The sequence below is a fragment of the Macaca thibetana genome, chromosome 5, assembly GCF_024542745.1.
Source record: "Macaca thibetana thibetana isolate TM-01 chromosome 5, ASM2454274v1, whole genome shotgun sequence".
Classification (NCBI taxonomy): domain Eukaryota; kingdom Metazoa; phylum Chordata; class Mammalia; order Primates; family Cercopithecidae; genus Macaca; species Macaca thibetana.
In genome coordinates, this window is record NC_065582.1 from 89,097,657 (window position 1) to 89,117,036 (window position 19,380).

The 19,380-nt window shown below is 40.3% G+C and overlaps 1 protein-coding gene across 2 annotated transcripts in view; it reads right to left on the bottom strand.

Annotated features, from left to right (window-relative positions):
• Window positions 1–19,380, bottom strand: part of DAPP1 (dual adaptor of phosphotyrosine and 3-phosphoinositides 1) — a 58,674-nt gene that overhangs the window by 15,262 nt on the left and 24,032 nt on the right. For both annotated transcript variants that reach the window (XM_050791550.1, XM_050791549.1), the window contains exons 3-4: window positions 17,570–17,703; window positions 3,625–3,755 (exon numbers count right to left, since the gene is read on the bottom strand). In XM_050791550.1, coding sequence (XP_050647507.1) covers window positions 3,625–3,755; window positions 17,570–17,703 — 265 coding nt within the window. The remainder of the gene's footprint in view (window positions 1–3,624; window positions 3,756–17,569; window positions 17,704–19,380) is intronic.

Genomic DNA, 19,380 nt, shown 5'->3' on the forward strand with positions numbered 1-19,380 from the left:
CAAGCAGCCTTGGAATATAGAAATATTTCCCTTCAGAGCAAAAGACATGTCTACTGATCATTAGAAAAGATTTGGGTTCCCAAGGCTCAGGATTCCTCTCCTGTAGGGCAACCCATTATGGATATCAACTGGCCCTTTCAATGTTGCCCTTTGGGAACTTCGACTCAGCACAGGGAACTAGCACAAATACCGATATCCTAGCTCTTGCTCTTCCTGTGAATAACAAACTATTTTTCATCTCTTACCTAGAAGTCTTGTGTCATCCATCAGCATCCATGAAACTGTAGCAGGCTAACTTGTTAGCTTGCAAGCAGGGTAAAGTCAGACTCTTCATGGCTCTTGACACTCACTCATGATAGTAGTGCTGCAAAGCATTGCACCAGCAGAAACACTCATATTTCTAAATGTTCAGCTGGGAGGTGCTGCTCTTTGAAAACTCCATTGCCTTATGTGATCTGACCCCTCATTACCTCAATAATCTCACCTTCTACAACTTTTCCTCTAGCTCACTTCATCCCATAATTCTGACCTTTCTAGCCTTTGAAACACCTCAATTTAGTTCCCACTCCAGGGCTTTGCCTGCAGCACTGCCTGCAGCACTCCTCTGCCTGCAGCACTCTTTCCACATCTTGACATGAATCACTCCTTCCCTTCAATGAAATCTCTTACTAATGGTTCCTCCTCACAGAGGCCTCCCCTGCTTCCCTCTTCTCCCCTTATCCTACTTTTTCTTTTCATGATGTATTACCATCTGGTATTAGATTACTGCATTGATTATTGTCTGTGATCTTCACTAGAATGTGAGCTCAGTGAGGGGAGGAGGACCGTTGTCAAAATCACTGCCAAACTCCCAGTGCTTAAAACAGTTGTGAGTGTATTGGAAAAACTTTTAAAAAAAAGTTTGTTTAATAAATGAATTAATTAAATTTAATACTATCATGGGAACTCAATGCTATGTTGTTTATGAGACATAAATAGCAATTTCCCCAAATGCAATTACTAAAAGATGTTAAACAGTTTTACACAATCATCTGCATTTCTGGGCAGTGGGGCATCTTTCACTTTCACTTCAAACAAGAAGTTCTTTTAATTCTCTTCCTCCACTGCTAAACCTTGAGCCAGAACTACACCCCAAAAGGAAAATGCAGAAGTCTGAAAACCCTCAGGGCTCTCAGACTGGAGATGGAGGTGCAGCATCATGTAGCCATTTCGGGTAGCAAATGAAGGCTTAGAACTTGTGTTTGATAAGGGACAAGAGCATTCTGATCAGACCAGAACTCTTTCCCCAGTTATGCTGGTCCAGTCACCAATGATTTCTCAATAAGAAGTAATGAGAAACATTTCAGATCCTCTAGGAAACCTTTACAGGTTTTTTTGTCCATAGTGATGTACAATCAACTTCATAAGCTTGTCATTATACAGTGTGAGTTCAAGTCATTGTCAATCAATCACTCACCACTATTTTAAAAACTCCATTTTAAAAGAGGTGAATCCATCTGATAGCTGGAGTGAGCAAAGAAGGTAAGTAACAAGGTTTCCAGAATGTGCTTTAAAGAGGCTTATTTCTGCATAAGGATACTATATCTTCTGCTCACACCAATCTCACAAATTAGGTATTATCTGTATTTTATTGCTGATAAAGAACACACTTAGTAGGATATGGTTTGATTGACCTTGAGTGGAGACCTTTAGGGGAAGTGTAGCAGAAGAGAATGTGAAGTTAAACTAACAGTGCAAATGAAATAGATGTTGAAGTGACTGGTGACCTACATTAAGGGTAAGGATGGGTAAAGAGGAAATTATGAAGGGACTTGTCAACTGGAAAACAAGAATTGGTTGCAGAGTAGATCTTGATTTGTTCTTTGCTCTTTTCTGCCTTTGGACTATTTATTGTCTTGTGCTCCTAAATTTCTCAAGTTCTGAGTTATGATGCCTTTTCCCCCACTTCTAACAAAGCCAAAATAACTTTCTCAGTCAATTTTCAGGATTTTTATTTCTGAGGAGATGTAGCACTGCAATGAAAATGTAAGATGTGCCATGAGCCAGACTAGGCTGTAAAGCTGCAAGGACAAGCAATGATTCATGTCCTTAGATGTTTCTGGCTGGTGGGGAGGGCAGAGAGATGTGAAGGTAATTAGCCCACAGCATGGTAATTTTAGAATAAAGGCAAACAGAGGGTGCTCTGGAGCACAGAAGAGGAGCGTTGTAAAAGAAGCTAGACGGGGTGAAGAAAGCCTCCCTGGAAGATACTGATCCCTGATAGCAGTCTTGAGGGATGAGTAGATAGCAATGGTGTTGGCAGCATTTCAGATGCAGGGACAGGAGAGAGACAGGTTTCACAGTGTGAGTGTGGGAGTAGCATGAGATGAAGACAGAGAGCCAAGCAGGGTCCAGGTGGGCCATGAAGACAAACGACACCACCAAAGGATGTAAAGCAGAGGTCACGTGGCAAGGCTTCTTTTTAAGAAAGATCTCTCTGGTCAAGGGTAGAGAAAAGTACTGCAGATATAGAAAGTCACACTTAGTTTAATGTAATTTGTAGCCGAATGTCTTCAAGTGATTATTTTTCAAGTGTCATGATTACTATCCAGAATTAGTTCTTGATATTTATTTGGGTATTATCTTCTTCTTCATCTGCCCAAATCGAGGTTTCTAATACCAGTAGTATTCAGCAAACAAGGAAGAGACAACAAATAGAAGAGCCTTCAGAATAATGAAGGGAAAGGGGTGTTGGAGAGGAACCTCTGCAGAGTCACAGTTCACAAAACAAATGTAAACAGACTCTTGGACAAACAATGAGTGCCCCAGTTGCACTGAAACTGAACAATGGCTCACGTTGCAAAGAAGCACAAGTGTTTTCTGTCTGTAAACCTTAGTCAGTAAAGGAAAAAAGCTAGACAAAATAATACACTGAGTTTTTATAGTAAAGGTGGAGAATATTTGTCTTCCATAGGTAGTTGAAATATTAAAAATATATATTTTCTTAATATAAGAAAATTGTAGAAGAAAACAGTTTAGTAAACTATGTGAATGCAAACTTCTCTTTCCCATTCTACTATGAAGTGGTTTGATTAACTAAGGACAGAGATTTAAGTTCCATTTTCTAAGTATTTAAAATCCTATTACTATTGTATTGCTTTCATTTGTTCGTTTTGAGACAAGGTATCACTCTGTAACCCAGACTGGAGTGCGGTGGCGCAATCACAGCTCTCTGCAGCCTCAGCCTCCTTGACTCAAGTAATCCTTCCACCTTAGCCTCCTGAGTAGCTGGGACTACAGGTTCATGCCACCATGCCCAGTTAATATTTTTAAAAGTTTGTTGTAGAGATGTTTATGTTGCTCAGGCTGGTCTCCAACACCTGGGCTCAAGCAATTCTCTTGCCTCAGCCTCTCAAAGTGTTGGGTTTATAGGCATGAACCACCATGTCCAGCTGCATTGTAATTTTTATGATCTACCCAGGACCAGATGATCTGAGTCATAGGCTTCAAATCTTACATTCCTTTCCAAGTTTTATATTCCAAGCTAGAATTTTTATGTGAACAAATACACTCTTATTAACTTTTATTGAACTCGATTGATTTTAGACAGTGAGAGAGCTTGTGGTGACATTGAAGGTCACTTACAGAAGGTGCTGTGGGCACAAGGTCATTTTCTGTTCTTCCTGTCTGCATTGCTGTGTGAACCCGAACAGACTCATAAATGGAAGGTTCTTCCACTTTTCTTGGGTAGGGATGTTTTAGAACCATCAGAGTGCCTGAATGAAGACAAAAAGTACATAATCGAACAGTGTTCTCAGAAGGAAGGTCCAAACGCTAACTGGATAACTGTGGCTCAATTGGAAAGTCTTTTATTTTTTTCATGTATTCCCTCACTTATTTTCTCAACATTATCAAACATCAATTAGGTGTCAGGCACTTAAGCTGGACACTGAGATATAAAGCTTGATGGAGATGCTCCTTGGCCTCCTGGTGCTCAGAACTGGTAACAGATATGGTCGTTTAAATGAACAGGGTGATGAGACCAATGGCAGCCATGTGAGTGAAGCATGATGATGGACCCCAGACTGCCTGAAGAACCTTTCCATGAAAGGATTCAGGACAGCTTTCATAAAGGAGGTGACGTTTGACTTAGATCTTAAGTAATAACTGGAAGTTTCCCAGGAAGGCTTTATGAAAGCCATGAAAACAAGACTAAACAAACGCACTGGGATAGAGGAAGATCTATTCTATTGCCCTTATTTTTGCCAGTTTCAGAATAAACTTGTAACAAATTAGTGGATTTCAAAAAAGTGAGCATTCTCCCTACTCTCTGATACTACCCAATTAATGAGAGTAACCAAGCAAAGTCTTCGCATTACTAAGTGAACATGACCTGAACAAGCTGGTGCTCACAAGTGATTGCCTCCCCTTCCACCTGGAGGGGGAGCCTTCAGGCAGAAAAAGGGCTCAGCCCAGGGGGCCAGGAATAGGGGGCTGGGGAACTTTGTTCCAAGGGCTCAGAGCAGTTCTGAGTCTATGCTTCTGACATTTCCTTCTTGAAATCCTTCCCTCAATCAATCAGTCAATCAGAAACTAACTACAAAAAGAGGCAACTTAAGGGGATTTTTTTTTTCTTCCTTGCTATGGTTTCTTGCTTTTAATTTTACTAGGGTCTTTTCTACAGCAGTCCTAAGATTGTACCAGAGATGGAAGAGATGTAAAGAATTCAGCAATTCATTCAACGAATATTTACAGAGCTTTGCACTGTGCCAGGCACTTGTCTAGGTACTGGGAATACAACAGCAAACAAAGGAGTTTAAATGCTCTTATGGAGCTTATGTTCTAGGTAGAGGAGACAGAAAAAAATTTAAAAAAATATTTTATGTGTGAGAAGTGCTATGGAAAAAATGAATAGGGCATGGTAAAGGGATAGAGAATAAAAAAGGTGGGGTTGGGAGAGGGTGACATTTTCCAAGAGTCATAAGGAAGGGCGTCTGAAAATATTTGAAAGATTCTGGAAAGTAGAGAACCTGAATTAGAGTAAGAGAAAGAAAATGAAAAATATCTCCTCTGTGGTTAAAAAACACCCTAATGTTAATGATAAATCTACACAAAACAGGCCGGGCGCAGTGGCTCAGGCCTGTAATCCCAGCACCTTGGAAGACAAAGGCGGGTGTATCACGAGGTCAGGAGATCGAGAGCATCCTAGCTAACATAGTGAAACCCTGTCTCTACTAAAATACAAAATAAATAAATAAATAAATAAATAAATAAATAAATAAATAAAGAGTTGGGCGTGGTGGCAGGCACCTGTAGTCTCAGCTACTCGGGAGGCTGAGGCAGGGAAACTGCTTGAACCTGGGAGGCGGGGGTTGCAGTGAGCCGAGATCACAGCACTACACTCCAGCCTGGGCGACAGAGAGACTCTGTCTCAAAAAAAAAAAACAAAATCCTTCTGTGATACTTGAGTACATGCAATATCTAACTGCAAACACAGAACTGTGGCTTTTGACACTTGGGCCCAGATAAGGTGCTGCTGTAAAATGAAAAGCTGTTGAGAAAAGCCAGAAGAGGGTGTCTGATCTCGACCTCAGAGAAGAATGAAAGCCTCCGGCCCTTCCCCTTTCTGCCTCTCATTGGCATTGCAGCATGGGGATCACAATGAAAAATGGATTTCGCCATTATCAGAACGGTCCCATTCTTGTACATTGTCTGTGCTCTCTTTTGTCGATGTCATCTTCCCATAAGAACAGAGCCAGTCATATGAAGAGAAGGGGTGGACTACAGTTTTACAGTCAGAATGAAAAAAGCAGTACCTATATCAAGAGTAGCCGCTGTGCAGACTCAGGGGCTCTGTGAACACAGTGCTCACATTGCAGATGCATGGTAAATTCAGCGCTGGCTCCTACCCCTAAGAAACACTCCCAGTGATGTGCCTCATAGTCACTCTGGACCCTTGGAAAGAGCACTGGATGCACAGGCAGAGGAACAGGGTTCAATTGTCACTACTGCCATTCAGTACTTATTGGCCTTGGACAACCATTACAAGCTTCTGCTCCTTTTCTGACTAGTGAGAATAACTATGCTTCTTTCAGAAGGCACCAAATAAATGTTGGTGGGAAAATTATAACATATTAGATATTATTATTCTTTGACAGAATATTTTTAAATCCTTAAATAAAATTTGAATGATCGCATCTTTGGGGACATGAATTTTGAAATCTTAAAAAAGACCTAGATGCAACATTCTACTAGGAATAAAAATGGTGGTAGTCAGTAATCACTACTTGTGATTACTAGAGTTAAATTGGTGCCTCTTAAACACTTTCACCCTGCAGAAGAGGAGAGGGGAATTGAAGCCTAGGGATCAAAGCAGCTCCCAAATTAGATACATTTTGAACTCATATGCTTTATCTTCAAAGTTGATGCTTAATTTTCATTCTACTTCATATATTTAATACTTAATATGAAAACAATGCTTTAAATGACACTCCAGAAAGATGTACTCACTTGATATGACCAGACACACACTTCACATAATAATACCTGTGTTAATTTTTTTTTTTTTTTTTTTTGAGGTGGAATCTTGCTCTGTCACCCAGGCTGGAGTGCAGTGTCACGATCTCGGCTCACTGCAACCTCTGCCTCCTGGCTTCAAGCAATTCTCCTGCCTCTGCCTCCCGAGTAGCTGGTATTACAGGCATCTACCACCACACCTGGCTAATTTTTGTATTTTCAGTAGAGATGGGGTTTCGCCATGTTTTGGCCAGACTGGTCTCGAACTCCTGACCTCAGGTGATCCACCCACCTCGGCCTCCCAAAGTGTTGGGATTACAGGCGTGAGCCACCGTGCCTGGCCTAATTTTTTATTGCTATTGTAGCAAATTCCCACAAACATAATAGCTTAAAACAATTCAAATTTATCATCTTACAGTTCTGGAAGTCAGAAGTTTGAAATGGGTCTCACTAGTCTAAAACTGGCAAGGCTGCTTTCCTAGTGGAGGCTCTAGGGAGGATTCATTCCTTTGCATTTTCCAGCTTTGAAAGGTGCCCTCATGTCTTGACTTGTGGCCATATTCCTCTGTCTTCAAAACCAGTAACAGCCAGTCAGATCCTTCTCCTGCTGCCATCTTTCTGGTCCTCCCTTTTCTGGCTCCCTACTACTTATAAGGACCCTGTCAATTACAATGGTCTCACTTAGACAATCTAGGATAATCTCCCCACCCCAAAGTTATCTGATCAGCTGCTTTTATACCATCTGCAAACTTAATTCCCTCTTGCCATGTAACAATATATTACAGGTCCAGGGAGACATGTGCACATCTTTGTGGGGGCATTATTCTGCTACCACAGTATCAGTCCCTGTAGGAGAAATGGCTGCCGGGGCCAGTTGTGCTGCAGGGTAAGGATCTCTGGGCTGGGCTACTGCCTGAGCCTGCAGTGCTGTTACCTCTTGGTATTAGAGAGCCACTGCCTTTCCAATGTGTGCATTTCCAACCTCTGTGAGCCTCTTCAGCCCACATATGGGTCAAATTTATCTTTGTATCCATACCACCTGATACAGTTTCTGACATAATGAAGGCAGATGAGTAAATGAATTAATGAATGAACGTTACAGTAATGCAGACTGGAGCCAGGAAAGAGCCTAGGATGAACCAGCCTCCCAGGTCCACAATTCTCCAGACCTAGGGCAAGAAAGGACAACAATTGCAGGCACAGCTCTTCAAATCTCTAGTGGAGGAACCCAAATTCTATTTTGAAAATCTCCTCTAAAGTTTAATTCAACAAGAGTAAAACAAAGGAAAATGGTATTGAGTCAACCAGGAGAGTAGATCTGACTGTAGATTGATTTTAACTAGTAACCCCACAAATGAGGCTAAACTAAATTGTGAGATGAAGAAGATGACAATGTACTTATAAAATGGCAACTTATATGGATACAAATCTGGTGTCCTAAAAGACAGTTCTCCTTAGCTGACTATTCTTGCCCAAGGAAAAGCCAATATACAGACTTCTTGGCATGGCTGTGAGGCTTAATGATTTCCCCTTCGGCAGAGATTATACCTCCCAGTGTACAGAGATAGATTCCCTACAACCATGTAATACCCCCAGACCTGGCCCTGCCTTCAAACACCTGATCTGGTCACACTAACTGGATTCAATTCTTGGGTATCCACTTAATTACTTCTCTAGAGAGAAGGTCCACCAACTTCAGTTTCTGAACTACACGAAGTAGACTATTGTTTCCTGCCTTTGACATGAAACCTGATTTCAGAAAGACTGGGTGGAGGTACACTTCTGAGACGATCACAGCTGAATTAAGACTGACATATCAATTGACTGAAAGCCTCAGAGTTGCCATGATTACTAAGCAGATTCCTTGTTGTCTCTTGGTTGTTCAACTTGCCCTTAAATTCTGGGAGGGTATATTGTTAATATCCTTTTCAAAAATTCTGCTTCTGGGCCAGGCACAGTGGCTCACGCCTGTAATCCCAGCACTTTGGGAGGCCAAGGCGGGCGGATCACAAGTTCAGGAGATCGAGACCATCCTGACTAACATGGTGAAACCCCGTCTTTACTAAAAAAGAAAATATAAAAAATTAGCTGGGCGTGGAGGCACACATCTGTAGTCCCAGCTACTCGGGAGGCTGAGGCAGGAGAATTGCTTGAACCTGGAAGGCAGAGGTTGCAGTGAGCCGAAATCATGCCACTGCACTCCAGCGTGGGCGACAGAGTGAGACTCTATCACAAAAAGAAAAAAAATTCTGCTCCTGTTCTCCTGTTCTTGTACCCTACTCACTTAAAAACAAAATCAACGCGGTGGCTCAAGCCTGTAATCCCAGCACTTTGGGAGGCCGAGATGGGCGGATCACGAGGTCAGGAGATCGAGACCATCCTGGCTAACACGGTGAAACCCCGTCTCTACTAAAAAATACAAAAAAACTAGCCGGGCGCGGTGGCGGGCGCCTGTAGTCCCAGCTACTCAGGAGGCTGAGGCAGGAGAATGGCGTGAACCCGGGAGTCGGAGCTTGCAGTGAGCTGAGATCCGGCCACTGCACTCCAGCCTGGGCGGCAGAGCCAGACTCCGTCTCAAAAACAAACAAACAAACAAACAAACAAACAAACAAAAAAACAGCTAGCCAGAGTTGATTTCTGTCATTTCCAATCAAAATAAACTTAGCCGGGTGCGATGGCTCATGCCTGTAATCCCAGCACTTTTGGAGGACGAGGGAGGCGGATCACGAGGTCAGGAGATCAAGACCATCCTGGCCAACATGATGAAACCCCATCTCTACTACAAATACAAAAATTAGCTGGACAATGGTGGTGCATGCCTGTATCCCAGCTACTTGGGAGGCTGAGGCAGGAGAATCGCTTGAACCAGGGAGTCAGAGGTTGCAGTGAGCCGAGATGGCACCACTGCACTGCAGCCTGGCAACAGAGTGAGACTCTGTCTCAAAACAAACAAACAAACTTAACTACTACAAACAAACTACAAACAAACAAACTTAACTACTGTGGCTACCACAGACTCTTAATACTCTGCATCCAAGGTCCAAGATAGTGTCTCAGCTTGGGATGAAAGGGACTCTGATTTACTGAGATTCAGACCAAATGAACTCCAGGACTCAACTGGGAGATTTAGAAAAAGGCAACAGGAGGCAGGGGTAGCAGAGCAAGAAGAGGGAGGAAGACCAGTAACCACAGGCCTTGGAAACTTGGCTGTAAGTTTCACTTCAGTTTCTGAACTACGTAAAGGTGACTATTTTTTCCTGCCTTTGACATGAAACCTGGTTTCAGCCATGCTTAGTGGAGGTACATTTTTGAGATGATCAGAGCTGGACCGCAGCAGGCATTTCCGTTTACTTTGACTGAATGGTAACTCTGTGTAAGAGTTACATACATAACTATATGCAATAATATGAAATTACATTGAAGGACCCTTTATCTTGTATTCCAGCAGAAATTCAGAAAGAGAGTAAAAACAGTCTCAATTCTTAGGCATTGGTTTGGTATCTGAAATAGAGTGTAGCACAGGGCACACAAAACTCTTAAAGAAAGACTTTTGTTTAGAGTATTTATTTTATGCAAGGAGGTCAGTGCTTATTCATCAGGTACCCCAGCTATCCTGTAAGGTGTTTGAAGGCAAGAATAATATCTGATTTATCTTTCTATATTATCAGTGGCTCACAGTGCCATTTCACTCAAAACACTTTGTTGAATTAAATTAAAATCAGATCATGTCCATTCATGTTTCATTACTGCCCTCAGGTTCAGAAAACAAGCTCTGAAACGGGCATAATGAGTTCCTCTCTCCTCTCCTTCCAATAAGAAGTAGATTTCTTGGGGTTGGCAGGAGAGAATAGGGTTATTCAAGATCTTTTTCCTTCCTTCTTTGCCACCTGCTTTGCAAATGGACTTTAAGCCATGTTCATTTACATGTGAAGCGGCTTTAATATTTAATTTCCACTCTAATAGGGTGAAGTGCATTGAACTAGGAGAGGCATAGCAGTTAGTCAGTGTAGGAGAAAATTCTGTTCAAATATCCAAGTCAAGTCACTCTTTCTGGAGTGCTCACTTGATTCTACCACTTATGTAAGTCCACTATGGAACTGGATTAAAGTTTGAAGAGAACATCACAAATATTTGACAAATGCAAATTCAATTGTCCCTAAACTAACTCTTCATGATTTATCAAAGAACATACAGCTTTTGCATAGAATCTGATGGAATTAAAAACCATAAAAGGGTTTTATTAAATATAAATAATAATTATTAAATACTTATACTATGCTAAGAATCATTCCAAATATCCTATGTGCCTAATTTCACTCAATCTTCACAATAAGTCATAAAAGTATGAGCTACGACCACCAAATCAGTTTCGTAAGATGATGAAACTGAAGCTCAGAGAGATTATATAACTTGCCTGAGGAGACACGCAGAGCCGGCAAATGGCAGAGGCTAGAGTTGAAACTTAGAATTCGTGTGTTTACTCATTATACCATAATTATTCTCAGGCTCAATGTAGTCACCATGGAAACCTCTAGGGCATGTGAACTACTGTGCTCTCTTGTGGGCAAGAGTTGACACGTATAAATCAAAGTTTGAAGAAATGGATTCTTTAGGAGGCAGCTTGAGGAAAGGAGATGTGAGTTTTTGCTTCCCCATTTCTAACCAGGCCTCAGTTTCTTCATTTATAAAGGAAAAATGCAAAAGTCCCTGAGCTTCCTTTCAACTCTAACATCCTGTAAATCTAGTTAAGCAGACAGGCCCAAATAAGGGGAAAAAAACATCGAGAAGCTTAGTTACCAAATGCTTGTACTGCTTCCTGTAAATGTACAATATTCATTTGAAATACTTTGTTCCTGCTGTCATTTGATCTTACCTCTCGTTTTCCCTTTCTTTCAGTTTCTCATTCAAACTTTAACTTTTATTTTACCTTGTTATACTTAGATGGGCTGTTTGATATCCTTGCCGGAGAGACATGACTAAGATGAACCTGAATATTTGGGGGGATGTTTTCTTGTCAGCCTTTTTATGTTTTAAAATTTCCTCTAGTATAATTTCTGAAATAGCAATTAGTGTAAATAAAATGGGAATAACAATAAATACAAAGGCAGAGGTTAAAGTTGATTCACACTCTTTAGAACAATAGGTTGACTTCATGTACCAAACACATTATTATAGACTTTAAAGAAGAGATAAAGAAGAAACTGAGGGATAGGGCTAAGACACGTGTTATAGCCCGACCATATCCTACAATCATTCTATTATATTATTGTGGCAAGACTTCTTCTAAATTCATTTAAGGCCACGCTGTGCCATGGCAGCAATGTATTGCAGTGCCACTGTGGGACGAGTTTCAAGAGACAGCAAGGTGCGTGGAAAGCATCTATGCTTCAGGACCAGGTTAGCCCAGATTCCAATATCAGCTCTGAATTCTTCTAAATCCATTTAAGGCCATGCTGTACCATGGCAACAATGTATTGCTGCTGTGGGACCAGTTTCAGAAGATAGCAAGGTGCATGGAAAGCATCTATGCTTTAGAACCAGATTAGCCCAGATTCCAATCTCAGCCCTAATGTTTACCAGCAGTAAAAACTTGGGCAAGTAACTTATAACCTCTGAGTTTTCATTTCCTCATCTGCAAATAAACCGTTGTATGCATTATTGTGGGTGGTTGAGATGAAATAAGTTGATGTAGGTGAATGCCTGGAAACTAGCAAACACTAAAAATGTTGGCCTTAATTCCCTTCTCAGCTGCTTTTTCCTTTTTCAAACAAAACTCATCTATCAACTGAGAACATTTTGTATTTTTGGCAAACATAAACTAAAGAAGTTTGGCAAAATTCTAAGCTGTCACTAGTTGTTTTCTGAAGAATCACCCAGTTCTCAAATTAAAATTAATTTTACCCGCATTATTTTAAAATGCCACCTGGGTAGTGTCACAAAATTAAATAATAATAGCAGTAGCAGTCGTCAAAAGATTGGGAATCCCCATATCAAAACAAAAAGAGAAATGGAGAGTTGACATTTACAAAAAAAATAAGATGACATCTTTAACACTGAGAACCAATTATTATAAAGGATAAGCACAAACATAGAACTTAACTTGTATTATACTTTTGCATGCCAGTTAGGTGATTACAGTCACAACACAATATAATAAATTGTACATGGCAATTTCATGTTAAGAATTATTGAAATATAAACAAAAGGTAATGGTAAAAGTAATTTTTTTGTTCTAATCATATTTAGACATTTAAGCATAAAGATAAATGCCATCCACATTTTCAAGACTATATATATGAAACTTAGCTAATTATAAGAGGATATGACAAAACTAACAATAGACCAAACATATTTATACTAATAAAAAAGTTTCTCAAATTTTCAAATCTATTTGAGTTTAGTTTAGAGTTCGTGCACAGACATGAATATGTTTTATTTGATATCCTACTATTAAGACAGAAAAACTCCAACCTGCCTGCCCACTGAGGTGGAGCCTTAGGAAGTCCGTGCCCTTTGCAGCGGGGAGGAGCCTGGCCCTTCCTCTTCCTGTGAGGAACATAGAATTCAAACTGTTCGGCAGGCAGCGCTCTAGCAGGGACCCTGGCTAGGCCCTCTTTTCTTTCTTTTCATCCAATAAAACCCTGCTTCACTCACCCTTCAAACCATCTGCAAGCCTAAATTTTTGTGTCTGGGGGATGGAGAGGGACCCAATCTTTAGCTGAACTAAGGAAAAGTCCTGCAACACTATCACAAATGAAAGGCAAATTCTGAATTTAATCATCACTGAGCATACATGCAACACAAAACATCATTTCAAATTATGCTTTTATAAACTTTGAAAGTTAAAATTGTAACAAGTTTGCTAGTTTTGGTGTTGCCATAAAAAACTGCAATGCAGGCATTGGAAATGGGGCATCTGACATATTGTGGAAATGATTAGTATTTATTTTTTCAGGTCCTGGGACACAGTAGGAAGCAAAGCTGACAAAAATCCCTTTCTTCATGGAGTTTCCAGACTAGTGTGGAAAAAAAAGTATTTTTAAAAAAATAAGTGAATTACATACGTCAGAAGGTAAAAGGGCCATTGAGAAAAATAAAGCAAGAGAGTACATTGTATATCTCTATCATGTACTCAGAAAATTATTAGGTTTTGACAATTGGAAGTATCTTAAGAGTGTTTATGAGTATTGATAAAAATAAATTAGAGTGAACAGAAACTTTAATGGAGATTAGAGAGATGAAATAGAGATTATGACAAGGGAAAGGGAAATTATCATAACATACTCTTAAAGTTGGCAAGAGGCTTAGATGTTGCTTAGGAAATCCTTGCTTTTCAGATTAGCAAACAGAAATCCTAAAAGTGTAAAGAGTAGGGAATAGGAAAAAAAAGATATCTTAAAATAGCATTAATCCCCTTAGGTCAACACTTTTATCTATTTTGAGTGCAAAGATTTTCTTATGACCCAGAATCAAATATTCTGGGTTTCACTCTACTGAAGGCATTATATATAACTGCAAGGCAAAAGTGTAAAGTTTTGGTTATTTGGATATCATTTATGTTGCCCTCAAAGGTAATGCCACTTGTGCCAGTAGATAAATGTATTATAAGAAAGTCTCTCTTTAATAAACTTACCCTCTAGGCCCTGCAGGGTGAGGCTGGGCCTGCATGGGGTCTGACTGACAGGAGTGGCCTGAAATATCCAATTCTAGTCCTTCTCATTCTGGTAATCTGAAGTTGAGAGCCCTGGGAGGGGCTTGTCCATTGTGTGGACAAATGCTTTTCCTGGTGATGTTAATCAAACATAAACTATAAGAAGTATTCGTACTTCATCTAATGGTGAACATGAAATCATTAGCCTGAAGATCTGCTGATCACTGGGAGCCAATACTAGGAGCCCATGCTTAAAGGAACAAGAAGAAAAGGCCTATTTTTAGAAGGTGGCATCTCAGGTTCCATTCACCATTCTTTATAGTCTGCAATGCTGACTCTGTAACCTCGAGGACTTTCTGGGCTTACAAGTCATCATGACTTGAACACATTATCTTGTTTCCCAAGGCCTATTACTCCCAGAGGGGCAAGATTTGAACACTTATCTGTCATGGGTTTTGCCTGTTGTTCCTAGCCCTGATGGCTTTCCCTTCATCTGGCTGGGACAGATAAGAGGAATAAAGCCAGCAGACTCTAACTCAAGGGCAGGAAGCTAGCAAGTCAAGTGCATATCCATCAGCACCAGGGGCTGGAAGCAGGAATTCAAACAGCAGCAAATTCTTCATTGGGTAATGAGTAGAACAGAGGAGAGGCAGTGGAGAGGATAAAAATATTAGGTTGCTGAGTTATATTGTAATAAATAAAATGATAATTATAGTCAAGATAATAATATAGCAAGTTTGAGTTTTAGAGTAATTACTGTAGAAGTCTGGATTACAAATCCTTACAATCCCTAATGCATTAATCATAAGGCTTCTTTACTCAGAACATGTTAGTTACAAGGAAGCTTATCATTGTCCCAAATGCAATATCAAAACATCTTTATTTTGCAGCATCCTTAGGTGATCCTCTTGCCTAGTGATTGGATCAGTGCCAGAAAGGTTCAACCAGAAAGCATTGCATTCACTTTGATCTTAAATGTTTTGAAATCTGCCAATAGGCAGAATATGTATCTTTTCCCTAACTTGGAGAGGGTCAGGAAGGAGCACAGGGAATGATCAAAGAAGTTGAAAATAGAGCCTAGGAGAAGAGTTTAAAAGAAGGGAGCTGTCTTTGGTTGGAGGAAAAAGAGAAAGCAGAAAAATGGCAACGCTAGTGGCTTCGAAGGCTACAAAGAGTTCTTACTTAGAGTTATCCATTTATTCATTTATTTATTTACCCAAAATGCCCTGCAATGGGCCAGGACCTGGCAGATATGAAAGACAAAAATTAGAGGTACACAAAACAAAGCCCTGGCTTTAAAAATCTCCTCTCCATTGCCTGTGACCAATAACTGAACAAAATCCAGTATAGAATTGGATGCAAGTAGGAAAGGAGACTGAAGTGAAGGGATTTGAGAAACTGAAATGCTTGCCAAGGCCAAGGTAGCAATGGAAATAAATATACCTCCACTGGCCATTTGTTCATGAGAACAACTGCTTGTTAAATGGTGAAGTAATTTTCAAGGTTGATTGGGAGAATATATACCAGAAGAAAGAAGGGAAAAAAGGTTATAGCTTCAGTTTGTAGTTTGGATTATTCTGTCTTAGGCTTGGTGTGGTCAGTATAAAGCAGAGCAACGATTTTCCAGTTTTCCACTGTGCACTTCATGTATACTAGACACTGTCTGAGTCACATCAGAGACTATCCATGCCATATAAATAGCAGAAAAGACAGAAGCCAATGATGCCCCCTCTTCCCACCACACTGAAGTTAACAGAAAGCCCACTGGCAAGTTTGCCAAGAAAACACATATGTTCAAACTCATGGTAACCGGTTGTGTTATTAAGTCTTCAGTTCCTCTTGTGCCACAGGTTCTTGGAATTTCCTAGTCTTTGATTAACTGAGATTTATCATTATTTAGGACAAAAGTGTTGTGATTCTATATCACAAATACAGGTATGACATTTACTTCTTTAAAATAATATAAATAAACAAGATATTCAATCTTAGATAATTCAAGTGCCAAGATAGACTGTTTTTTGTGTTTATTCTTTAAACACGAATTTTCTGCTTTAATTCTCTTACCATTCAAACAGGACAATTCAAACTTTTCCAGCCATAATTAAGTCTAGCTTAAAATCTTATTTAAAAAACTGTGACAATAGAAACAGAATTTTATAACTCAGGAGAGCACTTCCTAGTCAATATTTTCAATATTCAGCGATCCCTGTGAACATTTAAGTGGGAATTTTCACTTTTTAAAATGCTTAAAATTTACTTCTGTGGGTCTCACTCATGTGCAAACTGCCCATACGTGAAATTATGGGTAATCAAAACGTCATTTTTACCTTTCTTCTTTTTGTGTGTATTGTGTATGTTATTTTTAAATGGACAGCCCATTTTAAAGAAATGCTTTTCCATAATGGTTGAACTAGTTTACAATCCCACCAACAGTGTAAAAGTGTTCCTATTTCTCCACATCCTCTCCAGCACCTGTTGTTTCCTGACTTTTTAATGATTGCCATTCTAACGGGTGTGAGATGGTATCTCATTGTGGTTTTGATTTGCATTTCTCTGATGGCCAGTGATGATGAGCATTTTTTCATGTGTCTGTTGGCTGTATGAATGTCTTCTTTTGAGAAAACAGTATGGCGATTCCTCAAGGATCTAGAACTAGATGTACCATATGACCCAGCCATCCCATTACTGGGTATATACCCAAAGGATTATAAATTATGCTGCTATAAAGACACATGCACACGTATGTTTATTGCGGCACTATTCACAATAGCAAAGACTTGGAATCAACCCAAATGTCCATCAGTGACAGATTGGATTAAGAAAATGTGGCACATATACACCATGGAATACTATGCAGCCATAAAAAAAGATGAGTTTGTGTCCTTTGTAGGGACATGGATGAAGCTGGAAACCATCATTCTTAGCAAACTATCACAAGAACAGAAAACCAAACACCGCATGTTCTCACTCATAGGTGGGAACTGAACAATGAGATCACTTGGACTCAGGAAGGGGAACATCACACACCGGGGCCTATCATGGGGGGGGGGGGGGAGTGGGGGGGGGGGGGAGGGATTGCATTGGGAGTTATACCTGATGTAAATGACGAGTTGATGGGTGCAGCACACCAACAAGGCACAAGTATACATATGTAACAAACCTGCACGTTATGCACATGTACCCTACAACTTAAAGTATAATAATAATAAATTAATTAAAAAAAAAAAAAAGAAATGCTTTTAATCAATCCATTAAGTAACACATTCTGAGAAAATATCTACTTTATACAAAGTACATTGTTTTCTCCTCAAGATAATGTTGAAATATAAATGACAACTATGACATTCTTCAACTGAAATCTGCCTTGTTTCTCCTCCATCCCGAAACAATATTTCATAGGTCAAATGTCTGCTCATAGCTTACCTGTCTCGCTTCCAATCAAAGGCTGATTTGCAAAATGCTTGACAAAATCCTTCAAAGATGAGAATTCATTAAAGCCAAATTTAAATGAATATCCAGTATATTCAACGTGAAAGTGTTTAACAGAATCTTTGGCCCTAAAAGGGAAAAATAAGTAATTAATGTTATTTAACAAATAAATACCTTGTTGAAGGGAAATATGATCTTAGATGTTAGCATCACTATTAACCCTTTCTAAGAGCTGAGAATTAGACAATCATTGAAACCACTGACAATTTTAAAGAGCATCACCAGTTTCTTTTGGCAGAGTGTGCTCTTTTCGACTTTTATTTATTTATTTATTATTTTGAGACAGAGTCTTGCTCTGTCGCCCAGGCTGGAGTGCAGTGGCATGATCTCAGCTCACTGCAACCTCCGCCTCCTGGATTCAAGTGATTCTCTGGCCTCAGCCTCCTGAGTAGCTGGGATTAGAGGTGTCTGCCTTGATGTCCAGCTAATTTTTGCATATTTAGTAAAGACTGGGTTTTGCCATGTTGGCCCAGCTTGTCTTGAACTCCTGACCTCAGGTGATCCTCCCGCCTCGGCTTCCCAAAGAGCTGAGATTACAGGTGTTAGCCACCACGCCCTGCCTCAACTTTTTACTCTAATGGAAGACAAGAGACTGTTCTCCCTATCTACTCCTAGACTTACCAAAAGAGTCCTTGAACATTATGCTGCTAATGGGGCATGAGTTTAAGAAGGGCAGAGAATAGGAATGACAGAAATGACGTATGACACCCTCACCACACTCTCCTCCATCTTGGGCTTTTCTCCCTTGCTTGTCTGGGAGTCAATCAGAATTCAGCTCTGTCGCTTGATTAGTTATGTGAGCCCAGCTCTTTTCCTCCCATGCATGTTCCACTGCCTACTGAATAAAATATCAAATTTCCTACGTTGTCATTTTCCACTTCATTTTTGAAATGAGCAGAGTATTAAATAATATATATATATATATATATCTGCCTCTCCACTTTATTTGACCCCATTCTATCTTTCTAGCCTCACTTCCTGCTATTCCTCTCAGTGCAGCCCATGCTACAATGTTAGCATGCATCAGAATCATCTGACGGGCTTGTGAGAACCCAGCTTGCTGCCACCTCCACCTCCACCCCTGCAGATTCAGATTTGGTAGATCCAAGGTGGGGCCTGAGACTGTGCATTCCTAGCATGTTCTTAGGTGACACACCTGGTCTGCGGACCACACCTTTAGAACTGCTGCCCTAGTCCAACTGGACCTACTGCTCTTCAAGGAGTTTCCACTTCTGTCCCTTAGTTCACACTGTTCCTTTTTCCTGAAACAGTGTTTCTCTTTGTCTCTGCTGGTAGAAATCCTAGCCACTCATTAAGTTGCAGTTCAAGTACTACCTCCTCTGTCAAGTATTACATGATAATTCCAGCTTAAAGTTAATTGCTTTTTCTCTTCTGAACCACCTAAACACTTATCTTGCTTTCTTGTATGTTATTTCTCAACCTCTACTTTGTAGTATGTTACTTGTATGTGGTCTTTTTGGCTCTGTGAAGCTATAATTCCCCAAAATAAGGTATTTGAATCTTCTACAGCAGGGGTCCCCCATCCTGGGACTGCAGACCGCGTACCTGTTAGGAACCAGGCCGCACAGCAGGAGGTGAGCAGTGAGTGAGCATTACCGCCTGAGCTCTGCCTCCTGTCAGATCAGGCATGAGAGTCTCAGGAGCCTGAACCCTATTGTGAACACATGTGAGGGATCTAGGCTGCACACTCCTCATGAGAATCTAATGCCTGATGATCTGAGGTG